This window comes from Muscardinus avellanarius, assembly GCF_963383645.1.
Source record: "Muscardinus avellanarius genome assembly, chromosome: 14".
NCBI lineage: Eukaryota > Metazoa > Chordata > Mammalia > Rodentia > Gliridae > Muscardinus > Muscardinus avellanarius.
This window is the reverse complement of record NC_137800.1, coordinates 89695527-89708237: the sequence shown is the minus strand read 5'-3', so window position 1 is coordinate 89708237 and position 12711 is coordinate 89695527. Positions and strand designations below refer to the sequence as shown.

Here is a 12711-nt window from a genome sequence, read left to right as displayed (position 1 = left end):
AGGCTGCGGGGAATGGCCGCCGCTGCGACCATGGCGGCAGCTGCCCGGGAGCTGGTGTTGCGGGCTGGGGCCGTAGATTTGGAGGAGGAAGAGGGCCCGCTGGTGAGAGCGCGGGGCTGTTTGTCCTCCGTCGTCCCGTCCGGTCGTTCTGCGTCAGAGATGCCTGGGCTGGGTTCGGGAAGGAGGGCTGGGAGCTCGCCTGCTACCAGAGATGCCGCCCGCTGGGCTCCCTCCGAATCCCTCCCGGGGACAGGAACCGAGCCTCCGCGGGGACCAGAAGGGCTGCAGCTCAGGTTCCCAGGGCACAGTTTCATTTTCCCATTCACATTTTTTGGCAGAAGAGTGGAACCATAGAGTGTAAAGGTTCGGGACGTGGTCTCTTGAGCCAGACTGCCTGGGCTCTAATTCCAGGTCTGCCACCGAGACACTGTCCTTGGGCGAGTTAACCAGCCCCTGCCTTCCCTTTCACACTCATAAAGTGGAGGAGAGGAGAGGGCCCACCCTGCAGGTTGTGGTTAGGATCAGATGAGTATGTGTAACATGACACCTGGCACGCAGGTGAACCCCACGGAGCAGCTGACAATTCAAGACAGTCTGGGGCTCCCCAGGTAGCAGGAGCCTGAGGGTACTGAATCCAGTCACAAGTTCTGCCCTGTCCTCCCTCTGCAATCCCTGATTGTCCTCGCGTGGACACCTCCCTTGTATTCACGGATCAGACACACCTGACTTTGTTGTGCCTCCCATTAGCAGCTCAAAGCAGTAGAGTGAATAGAATACACTCTGAGAATTAGAATTTTTTGCCATAGTATCCATGACTCCCCAGCTAAAGTGCCCCTCCCCCTTTCTTGAAGGATCGAGGCTATCTGATGATATTTGTTTTCCTCTTTCCTCCCCGTGTCCCCCTTTCATTTACCTGTCCCTCCCCAGGGGGGCGGGCCCGGGCTTCAGGAGCCACTGCAACTTGGGGAGTTGGATATAACCTCTGATGAATTCATTCTGGATGAAGTGGATGGTAAGTCATGACTTGGGGTGGGAGCGGATCGCAGCAATTCCCCTTATCCTCTGGGAATGTATTACAAGACATTACAAGATACATGCTTCATTTTTTCTTATATATACATGCTATGATAGTTTAGTTCATAAATTAGACACAGTAGGTGACTAACAACACTAATAATAAAACAGAGCCGGGCGTGGTGGCGCACGCTTGTCATCCCAGCATTTGGGAGGCTGAGACAGGAGGATCCAGGTTCACGGCCAGCCTCGGCTACTTAGTGAGGCCGTCTGAAACTTAGTGAGACCCTATTTCAAAATAAGGAATAAAAAAAATAGGGCTGGGGGTGTCGCTTGGAGGTAGAATGCCCCTGGGTCCATCCCCAGTACCGCTAAATAAATAACAGGATAATTATCACAGTATACTGTAGTAAAATACCCAGCATCTTTAATCTTGCACGATGGGGCCATTATTGAGTAAAATAAGGGTTATTTGGACATAAGCTCTTCCATAAGTAGACAGTTGATCTGATAGCTATAAATGCTATTAAGTAACTGTGGGGCTCAGCATGTACAGCATGGGTAACCTGGGCAAAGATATGATTCACGTTCTGGCTGTGACAGCAGGGTTACATGAGATGTCATCAAGGTACTCAGAATGCGGTACACATTTAAGTTTACGAATTGTTTATTTCCGGAATTTTTGATTTAATACTTTTGGCCGACCATGAGTAACTGAAATGACAAGAGAAAAGGTGCCCAAGGGTTCTGACCGTACCTGTGATCCGAGGGGGATGGAGGATTAAGCTGGGGGTTGGCGCGCCAGGTGGGAAGGGGGAGCCGAGCAGCTGGACCTTACAGTGAACTTCCATTTCCAGTTCACATTCAGGCAAACCTGGAGGATGAGTTAGTAAAGGAGGCTCTCAAAACGGTGAGTCGCTCGCTATCCCAGTCCCCCTCCCTCGCCTCCTCCCACGGCCGGGCCTCTTGCTCTTGCGATGCCCTCTGGCCCCTCGCTGACTCTTGCGCCTGTATCCCGAGACTTCCCGGTGACGTCTCCTTCCCGTTCTCCCAGGGCGTGGACCTCCGTCACTATTCAAAGCAGGTGGAGCTGGACTTACAGCAGATCGAGCAGAAATCCATCCGGGATTGTATCCTCCCGCGGGGGGGGGGGGGGGTACAGACTCGGGGTGTCGCGGGGCACGATGCTGCCGCACTGCTGGGGTCGACGTCTCTCTGAGCTTCCTGTCCCGTGCCGGCTCTGGGGGTCCGTGCCCTCGCGTGAGGCCCTTGACCTTTGCGGGTTAGATATCCAGGAAAGTGAGAACATCGCGTCTCTGCACAACCAGATCACGGCCTGCGACGCTGTCTTGGAGGTGAGTAACCAGGGCCCGGGACCCCGCAGAGCTCCGAGCCTGAGCGCGGCCTCCGGTCTCCTCCTTCAGCTCTTCCTCCTCAGGTGGGGACAGGCGAGGTCACTTTCAGGGCGACCTCAGGCAGCCCCTGTGAGCTCTGGGGCACCTCATCGTCTGCCACCCTCAGGGACTGGTGGACACTGGGTGATTCCCCAGGAGACTTTGGCGGCCACCCTCCCCTACCAACCCGGTGGCCCTTCAGCAACATCTCCTCCTCTCCCCCAGCGCATGGAGCAGATGTTGGGAGCTTTTCAGAGCGACCTCAGCTCCATCAGCTCTGAGATCCGGACACTGCAGGAACAGTCAGGAGCCATGAACATTCGGCTTCGGAACCGCCAGGCGGTTCGGGGGAGACTCGGGGAGCTTGTTGACGGGCTGGTGGTGCCCTCGGCTCTGGTCACGTGAGTCACGGGTTTGACGGGTCGGAATGTCCATAGCGGGTAGTTGGGCTGGGGAGGACCTGCCCTATTCGCCTCATGGGTCTCCTGACTCGTCTCATCTAGTACCTTATAGAAATTAGTGGGTGAGTCGACAGTCATTTTGTTTTTGCGGTACTGGGGATGGAACTCAGGAGTGTTCTACCTCCGAGCTACACCCTCAGTTCTTTCTATTTTTTTATTTCTTATTTACTTATTTTTGTGGTACTGGGGATGGAACCCAGGGGCATTCTACCTCTAAGCTACACCCCAGCCCTATTTTTTATTCTTTATTTTGAAACAGGGTCTCACTGAGTTGCAGAGGGCCTCACTAAGTAGCTGAGGCTGTCCGTGAATCTGGATCCTCCTGTCTCGGTCTCCCAAACGCTGGGATTACAAGCGTGTGCCACCACACCCTGCTTATTTTTTTATTTTGAAACAGGGTTCTTGTTAAATTGCTGAGGTTGGCCTCAAACTTGCAATCCTCCTGTCTTAGCCTCCCAAGTACTGGGATGACAGGCGTGTGCCACCATGACCAGCTTTGGCAGTCTTTTTTTTTTTCTGATACTGGGGATTGAACCCATGGGCATTCTACCTTTGAGCGATATCCCTAGCCCTATTTTATTTTCATTTTGAATTGGTCTCATTAGGTTGCTGAGATCTCACTACTTGCTGAGGCTGTTCTCGAACCTGTGGCCCTCTTGTCTCAGCCTCCCAGGTAGTGGATTGCAGGTGCCCATCCCGGCGCCTGGCCTGGCTGTCATTTTTAACTGTGACGCATACTTTAGGTATCTCAGACTAGGAGGTATCCAAGGTCAGGTGTGCAGTGGGGGGGTCCAAGGCTTAGGTGTCTGTGGTGCAGGTCCAGGAACAGAGAGCTTTGTGTGTATAGCGTGACCAGGTGTAAGAAGGCAGAGATGACAGAGGCCAGACGTGAGGGAGGGGTTTGAGTCTGGTTCAGAGATGCCCTGGTCTTTTTTTTTTTTTTGGTACTGGGGATAGAACCCTACACCCCCAGCCCTATTTTCTTTTATTCTTTTTTTTTTTTTTTTTGCGGGTCTGGGGATGGAACCCAGGGACATTCAACCTCTGAGCTACACCCCCTGCCCTATTTTTTTTTTAAATTCTTTATTATGCAACTGAGTTGCAGAGGGCTTCACTAAGTAGCTGAGGCTGTCCGCGAACTGCGATCCTTAGGTCTCAGCCTCCCAAATGCTGGGATTACAAGCGTGCGCCACCACGCCCGGTCTTTTATTCTTTATTTTGAAACAGGGTCTATCTAAATTCTGGAGGGCTTCACTAAAGTAGCTGAGGCTGGCCAGGAACCTGGATGCTCCTGTCTCAGCTTCCCAAATGCTGGGATTACAGGCGTGCGCTACCACGCCCGGCCTGCCCCACTCATTTCTAACCCGTCTCACCCCTTCTCTGCCCAGGGCAATCCTGGAAGCTCCAGTGACAGAGCCCAGGTTCCTGGAGCAGCTGCAGGAGCTGGATGCCAAGGCGGCCGCAGTCAGAGAGCAGGAGGCCCGAGGCACGGCAGCCTGTGCAGACGTCAGAGGCGTGCTCGACCGGCTCCGCGTCAAGGTGGGTGGCGGGGTGGGGCCTGGAGACCCCGGGAACCGGCCTCCCCGGGAACATTGCCCTGCCTCTTCCAGCTTCTCTGGATTTCCCTGAAAATCTTGTAGAATACTAAGGAAGCTTTCTTCCCAGGACTGACATTTGTCCCCGGTGCCCCGCTCCTCATACAGTAAGAGGGCTGCAGCTCACGGCCTGTGTTTGGTTCCCACGTCTAGGCAGTGACGAAGATCCGAGAGTTCATCCTCCAGAAGATATATTCCTTCAGAAAACCCATGACCAACTATCAGATCCCCCAGACGGCCCTGCTCAAGTACAGGTCGCCGCTGCCGCGCCCCTGAGCGCCCCGTGCGCGTCTCGTCTCTGGGCACATGGGAGGCTGACTCGTCCACCGCCCTTCCAGGTTCTTCTACCAGTTCCTGCTGGGCAACGAGCGAGCAACAGCCAAGGAGATCCAGGACGAGTATGTGGAGACGCTGGGCAAGGTCTACCTGTCCTACTCCCGCTCCTACCTGGGGCGGCTCATGAAGGTGCAGGTGAGAGGGCAGCCAGCGCCCTGGGGGCAGGCGGGTCGCTCTGTTTTCTTCTCACCTTCTCTGATTTATCTTCTCTAGTATGAGGAAGTTGCCGAGAAAGACGATCTAATGGGCGTGGAAGACACAGCAAAGAAAGATATCCTAGAGCCCGGGACTTGAGCTGGGCCTTGAGGTGGGAGAGTCTGGCTGCATCCTCAGAGGCGCTGCCTCTTGCCTTTTGTGTGTCTGTGGGGGTACTGGGAATGGAACCCAGGGGCCTTCTAGCTCCGGGCTACACCCCCAGACCTATTTTTTATATTCTGGGACCTGCGATCCTCCTGTTTCAGCCTCCAAGTACAAGGATTGCAGGGTGTGCCGGCACGCCCAGCCACACGCTTCATCTTGACACGTAGTCTGGCACATTGATCTCAGGCAGTGCGGAGCTTCCCTGAAGCCCATTCGCAGAGGTCACGTGAAGTGGCCCCGTCCTGGAGACGGGGACGCCTGGGCTGCGCCTGGCTCCTGGGCCCCGGAGGCCCTCAGGCTTTGGGCGCACTTGCGGTCTTGGTGTTTTCCCTGACTCTGACCCTTGCCACGATTCTTCTCGAAGCCGTCCCTCCGCAGCAGGAACACCATCTTCACACTAGGCGCCCGCGGCTCTGTCATCTCCCCCACTGAACTCGAGGCCCCCATCCTCGTGCCCCACACGGCCCAGCGGGGCGAGCAGAGGGTATGAAGGGACCCCAAGCAAGAGGGCGGGGAGGCTTAGACACGGAGGGGCCTCCGCGCAAGGCTCCTCCAGCCTGAAGTGTGGACGTCAGGCCAGGCAGGGAGCCATCGGGTGAGGGAGTGACTGTCAGGAGGGGCGGGCGCTTTCTCCTGCGCCCCCATCGGTGCCCATTCGCCGAGCCCTTTCCCAGCCCGAGGCTGGATGGGAGGGTGAGCCGAGCTTGCCCGGCTGCTGAGTCCCCGCTGTCTGCAGCCCTCTGTCTCTCTGTGCTGCCCTTCCCTCCTAGTATCCGTTTGAGGCCCTCTTCCGCAGCCAGCACTATGCCCTCCTGGACAATTCCTGCCGGGAATACCTGTTCATCTGTGAATTTTTCGTTGTGTCTGGCCCGGCCGCTCACGACCTGTTCCATGCTGTCATGGGCCGTACGCTCGGCATGACCCTGGTAAGATGCCCGTCCCCTGTGCTCCTCAGGCCCTGAAACTAGGACTGCCTCCTTCTGAAGTGTCTCAGTCGTGTACTTAGATCGCAGCTTCCCACAAACCCCTCGGGACGTGGGGCCCGAGACCACCCCAGTGCTGGCCCTCCGCCAGGCGGTGCTCCTGAAATCCAGGCCCTAGATCTTAGTGCCGTAGCCTCTGGCCACGCTAGCCCGAAGCTCGGCTGTGATGGGTTTGTGGCAGTAGGTCCTGGTGGGCCAGGCGGGCCACCCGAGTGGCCAGGGGCCAGGCCAGGGGCCGCTTCCCCCTCATCTCTGCCCAGTACGTCGTCCCCAAAGAAGCACGCATCCATCAGGCCACACCCACTGGGAACGAGAGAGAGTAACGCACCCCCCTCCTGAACCGCAGAAGCACCTGGCGGACTACCTGTCTGACTGCTACGACGCCATCGCAGTCTTTCTCTGTATCCACATCGTTCTCCGATTCCGCAACATCGCAGCAAAGAGGGACGTCCCCGCCCTGGACAGGTCGTGGAGTTCTGCGGCCTCAGACACTTGGTCTCGCATGCCCCCTCCTGACGGAAACCCTGGCCCCATGCCCAGTCACCTCCGGAGGCGGCGCTGCTGCTGACTCACTCCCCACCCAGCAGCCATCGCCCTTGACCCGGAGGACGCCCCTGCCCTGCCCCTGCCCTCGCCAGCTGACCTCTGGTTCTGATTAAGCCCACAGGTACTGGGAACAGGTGCTCGCCCTCCTGTGGCCACGCTTTGAGCTGATCCTGGAGATGAACGTCCAGAGCGTCCGAAGCACTGACCCCCAGCGCCTCGGGGGCCTGGATACTCGGCCCCACTATGTGAGGGGGCCGTGGGGGCGGGCAGTCTGGGGCTGGGAGACTGGGCGGAGGTTGAGCCGCGGGGAGCTGGTGTGAGGATTCCTTTCACCCCTGGCTCCCAGATCACACGCAGGTACGCAGAGTTCTCGTCCGCCCTCGTCAGCATCAACCAGACCTTTCCCAACGAGCGAACCTTGCAGCTGCTGGGCCAGCTGCAGGTGACTTCAGAGGGACTTCCCAGGGCAGGGGGCGGAGCCTCGGCGAGGCGGGGCCTGGGTGGGCGGAGCCTCGGGCGGGGCGGGGCCTGGCGGGCGGGGCCTCGCGCCCTGGAGTCACTTGTGCATGCTGTTCTCAGGTGGAGGTAGAGAATTTCGTCCTGCGAGTGGCAGCTGAGTTCTCCTCGAGGAAGGAGCAACTCGTGTTTCTGATCAACAACTACGACATGATGCTGGGCGTGCTGATGGTAAGGGCCGCCCTGCGCGGCTCCTCCCGCCGCCCGGGCACTGTGGGCCGCCCTGCGCAGAGGCGCTGTCCTGGTCGGGCGTTTTCCTCCTGGAGCCTGGCACACGGAGCGGTCCCTCCGCGGTCCCTCCGCCGTCCTGCAAACTCAGCGCTTTGCTTCCGTGCTTCCCAGGAGCGGGCCGCCGACGACAGCAAAGAGGTGGAGGGTTTCCAGCAGCTGCTCAACGCTCGGACGCAGGTAGGGGCGCGGGAAGGGAGGACTTGTCTGCTGTGTTCCCGGATGTGCGTGAGTTAAAACTCTGGGTTCGCTACAAGCTGTTATTATTGGTCTATATTATGTATTTGTTTTTATTGGTATGAACCCACCACACAATCCAAGAATTAGCACCTTTGTGAAAACCAACTTCAGAGCTGGGCGTGGTGACTGCACACTGTGACCCCAGTACTCGGCAGGCGGAGACAGGAGGATGGCAGGCCTGCTCACAGCTCACTGCTTAGTGAGGCCCTCTGCAACTTGGACCTCGCTTCCAAATAAAGGATACAAAACAGGGCTGGGGTGTGCCTCGGTAGTAGAATGAGCCCTGGGTCCCATCCCCAGAACCGTGCACGCCAATGTCGAGCAATGAACTCCTTCACCCCGCCCGCTCTTCTGGGCGCTTCTTGGCCAACGTTTGGTTTGTGTTTGTCATTTGCTTCCCCAAATCCCCGACTTTCACCCCAGGCTTTTGCTTAAAAATATAGCCAAGGCCGGGCGCGGTGGCGCGCCTGTCATCCCCGCGCTCGGAGGCGGGGACAGGAGGGTCACGCAGGTTCCAAGCCAGCCGCGCTGGCGTAAGAGGCCCTGTCTCCAAATAAAAATATAAAATAGGTCTGGGAGGGTAGCCCGGAGGTAGAAGGGCTTCCAGGAACCCCAGTACCACCAAAATAAATAAATAAAATAAATAAATATAAAATAAAATATAAAATAGGTCTGGGAGTGTAGCCCGGAGGTAGAAGGGCTTCCAGGAACCCCAGTACCACAAAAAAAAAAAAAAAAAAATCTGTATATCTATCTATCTATCTACACACATATACACATATATAGCTATAGGCTGGGCATGGTGCGCACACTTGCAATCATAGCATTTGGGAGGCCGAGACAGGAGGATCGCAGTTCGCAGACAGCCTCAGCTGCTACTTAGTGAGGCCCTGTGCAACTCAATGAGACCTTGTTTCAAAATAAAGAATAAAAAATAGGGCTGGGGGTGTAGCTCAGAAGTAGAATGCCCTGGGTTCCATCCCTGGTCCTGCACACACACACACACACCTATATCTGGGCATGGTGGGAATGCCTGTAATCCCATTACTTGGGAGGCTGAGACAGGAAGGTCACATGTTCAGGGACAGCCTCAGCAAATAGTGAGGCTGTCATCAACTAGTGAGATCCTGTTTCACAAATAAAGATTAAAATAGGGCTGAGCCAGGCGTGATGGGCATGCTTGTCATCCCAGCACTCGGGAGGCTAAGATCGGAAGATCACGGTTCGCGGCCAGCCTCAGCTACTTAGTGAGGCCCTCCGCAACTCAGTGAGACCCTGTTTCAAAATAAAGAATAAAAAAATAGGGCAGGGGATGTAGCTCGAAGGTAGAATGCCCCTGGGTTCCATCCCCAGACCTGCACACACACACACAAAGGCAGAAAGTGTAGCACAGAGGTAGAATGCCTCTGGGTTCAATCCCAGGTACAAAAATAAAAAAAGATGGGGTCTTGCTGTGCTGCCTAGGCTGGCTTCAAACTCTTGGGCTCAAGCAGTTAAGTAGCTGTGAATATAGCTCCGTGCCACCACACACAGCACCGTTGAGGGTGTGTGTGTGTGTGTGTGTGTGTGTGTGTGTGTGTGTGTGTTTTACTGGGGATGGAGTCCAACGGCCTTGCTAGATTTCTCAAAGTCTCACGACATTGCTGAGGCTGTCCTGGAGCCTGCGATCCTCCTGTCTCTGTCCTGGAGCCTGCGATCCTCCTGTCTCAGCTTCTCAGGTACTGGGATTACAGGCGTGCACCACCACACCAGCTTATGTTATCACATAAGATCTTTGTGTGTGTGTGTGGTGCTGGGGATGGAACCCAGAACATTCTACCTTTGAGCTACACGCCCAGCCCTATTTTATTCTTTTATTTATTTGTTTATTTTTATTTATTTATTTTGTGGTACTGGGGATGGAACTCAGGGGCATTCTGCCTCTGAGCCACACTCCCAGCCCTATTTTTTTTTTTTTTTTTTTTTTGGTGGTGGTACTAGAAACCCTTCTGCTCCGGGCTACACTCCCAGACCTGTTTTTATACTTTATTTGGAAACAGGGTCTCCTAAGCCAGAGAGGCTGGCTTCGAACCTGCGCGATCCTCCTGTCTCTGCTTCCCAAGCGCGGGGATGACAAGCGTGCGCCACCACGCCTGGCCCCAGCCCTATTTTTTATTCGCCTGGTTCTTTATTTTTTTGAAACAGGGTCTTCCTGGCTCTTTCTCATCCTGTCAACGGGCCTGTTAGTCTTACTGTCTGACAATCTCCCCTCCGTGTCTACGATGTATTCTGAGTCTTCTTCAATTACAAGTTCCTGTTCCTGATATCATTCTTATATCTAGTCTGCTATCTAACCTGCTGATTTTTTATATTTATTTATTTATTTATTTATTTATTTATTTATTTTTGAGGGCCTGGGGATGGAACCCAGGGACATTCTACCTCTGAGCTACACCCCCAGCCCTATTTTTTATTCTTTATGTTGAAACAGGGTCTCACTGAGTTGCAGAGGGCCTCACTAAGTAGCTGAGGCTGGCTAAGAACCATGATTCTCCAGTCTCAGCCTCCTGAATGCTGGGATTACAAGCATGCGCCACCACGCCCGGCTACCTGTTGATTTTTTAAAAAAATTGATTCATTTCAGAAAAAAATTACATTTTTTCAAGTTTGTTCATTCTTAATAATCCTTATTAATTGGCCATCTTTTTTGTGTTATGTGTGTGTGGTACTGGGGATTGATCCCAGGGGCATTCTTCTGAACTACATCTCCAGCCCTACTTTTTATTCTTTATTTTGAAACAGGTTCTCACTAAGTTGTGGAGGGCCTCACTAAGTAGCCAGGGCTGGCCAGGAACCCTGATCCTCCTGTCTCTGCCTCCCAAGTGCTGGGATTACAAGCGGCCACCACACCCGGCTTTAGATCCATCCTTAACTTTATTTTTCTATTTTTTTTTTTTATTTTTTACTTTTTTGTGGTACTGGGGGTGGAACCCAGAGGCTTTCTACCTTTGGGCTATACTCCCAGGCCTCTTTTATACTTTATTTGGAAACAGGGTCTCATTAAGTTGCTGAGAGCCTCACTAAGTAGCTGAGGCTGGCTTCGAACCTGTGTGATCCTCCTGTCTCAGTCTCCCAAGCGCGGGGATTACAAGCGTGCGCCACCACGCCCGGCTCATCCTTAACTTTAAACACTTCATAAAGAACATTCAGTCATTATTTATCTGGCGGTTTTTGAGGGGAGGGGTACTGGGGATCATGGCAGTACCCACGCCCACCATGCTCAGCTTTTTTTTTAGGAAGAATTCTTGGAGAGTTCCTCTTTCTCTTGTGAGACCAGCAACATCTGAAAGTGTAGATCTTTCCAGAACTTAGCTGTTCTGCTGAGGGAGTGTGTGAGCATCTGTCAGCCATGATGGCAGCATTGGGACAGTCTGCGACGCCTGGGCACTGGTGGGTGCTTCTGTGTCTCCAGGAATTCATTGAAGAGTTGCTGTCCCCCCCCTTCGGGGGTCTGGTGGCATTTGTGAAGGAGGCGGAGGCTTTGATTGAGCGGGGACAGGCTGAGCGACTTCGAGGGGAAGAAGGTACGAAGATGGCGTGGTCCTGGGGGGGTGAGCGGACGAGAAAAATGGAGGTGCGCGCCTGTTAATCCCAGACAGCAGGATTGGAGATTCAGGGCCGGCTTCAGCAACTTAGTGAGACCTTGCTTCAAAATAAAAAATTAAACAGGGTCAGTGGTGTAGCTCAGAGGTGGAGTGTCCCTGGATTCAATCCCCAGTGCCACAAGGAAAGAAAAAAGGAAAAAAAAGATTGGCTGAGATTCCCTGGGGGAGGGGGCAGAGCAGGAGAGGCCTGGTGGGAAGGGCAGGATATAGGACGGGTTTGGAGCCGGGCGTGGTGAGCACGCTTGTAATCCCAGCATTCGGGAGGCTGAGACAGGAGGATTGCTATCCACGGCCAGCCTAGGCACTTAGCGAGGCCCTTTGCAACTCGGTGAGACCCTGTTTCAAAATAGACTAAAAAACAGGGCAGGGGCTATAGCTCGGAGGTAGAATGCCCCTGGGTTCCATCCCCAGTGCCGCCAAAAAAAAAAAAAAAAAAAAAAAAAAAAGCATGGTTTGGTGAGGTGCCTTGGGAGGACTTGGCAGGCTGGAGGCTCACCAGGCCGGCCCCTCCTTTGACACCCTGTCTCGTCCTGGTGTCAGCCCGGGTAACTCAGCTGATCCGCGGCTTCGGGAGTTCCTGGAAGTCGTCGGTGGAGTCCCTGAGTCAGGATGTGATGCGGAGCTTCACCAACTTCAGGAATGGAACCAGCATCATCCAGGTGGCCGCGGCCCCGGCCCTCCCCCGTGCCCACCCCTCTCACAAGGCTGCCTGTTTTCCCAGGGCTCCGTGTCATCCAGACAACCCTTGATTTTCACCTCCCCGCCGCGCCCCAAGTCCTGAGCCCTGCCCGACTCCGCAGCCTGACCCCCGTGGCCTTCCCCCCGCAGGGAGCGCTGACGCAGCTCATCCAGCTCTACCACCGCTTCCACCGGGTGCTGTCCCAGCCCCAGCTGCGGGCCCTCCCCGCCAGGGCCGAGCTCATCAACATCCACCACCTCATGGTGGAGCTGAAGAAGCACAAGCCCAACTTCTGAGGCCGGAGAGGAGCCTCGGAAGCCCTCCGCACCTTCGGGCCTCCCCGGCCTCTGCCCTGGCGTCCTGGGATGGCCGCCTCGTCCGCCCGGCTTTGCCACCTCCTCCCCGCTCCCGGTACCCAGGGTTCTTTTCTTCCCGGTGAGAGCCTTCGCGGTCTCAGTCCTGCTTCCCTGGCGCGTCTCCAAGGCCGGGCGCCGGAAGCCTCCTCGTGGAGTCGCGGCAGGGAGGCTGCCCCAAGGCACGGTTCTTTTCTTTTTATACTCAAAACCATTTCTGCAGCTTTTTGGCCTAAGAGCTCAACAACGTGAACACTAAGCCAGTCACGCCCCAGTCTGCAGAAAACAATAAATACTTAACAGCACAACACTCTCCCCTCGCTTCTTCCTCCTCCCTGGGCCTCCAAGTGGCGGGAGCTTCC

General features: G+C 55.1%; 1 protein-coding gene across 5 annotated transcripts; it reads left to right on the top strand.

The window, feature by feature from the left end:
* Window positions 1-12: 12 nt before the first annotated feature.
* VPS52 (VPS52 subunit of GARP complex) lies at window positions 13-12292 on the top strand (the record flags this gene model as incomplete). Of its 5 annotated transcripts, none has more annotated exons than XM_080710499.1 (20): window positions 13-102; window positions 928-1012; window positions 1872-1924; window positions 2069-2144; window positions 2302-2369; window positions 2634-2809; window positions 4258-4408; window positions 4618-4718; window positions 4803-4935; window positions 5014-5071; window positions 5511-5644; window positions 5931-6086; window positions 6490-6608; window positions 6811-6934; window positions 7036-7131; window positions 7269-7376; window positions 7548-7613; window positions 11125-11236; window positions 11858-11976; window positions 12146-12292. In XM_080710499.1, the coding sequence occupies 20 exons, from the start codon at window positions 13-15 to the stop codon at window positions 12290-12292; spliced, it is 2172 nt and encodes a 723-aa protein (XP_080566625.1). The 5 variants fall into 5 exon arrangements, with proteins under 5 accessions (XP_080566625.1, XP_080566624.1, XP_080566623.1 ...); XM_080710498.1 differs by having other exon boundaries at window positions 6811-6955; XM_080710497.1 differs by having other exon boundaries at window positions 13-207.
* Between the last annotated feature and the right edge of the window lie 419 nt (window positions 12293-12711).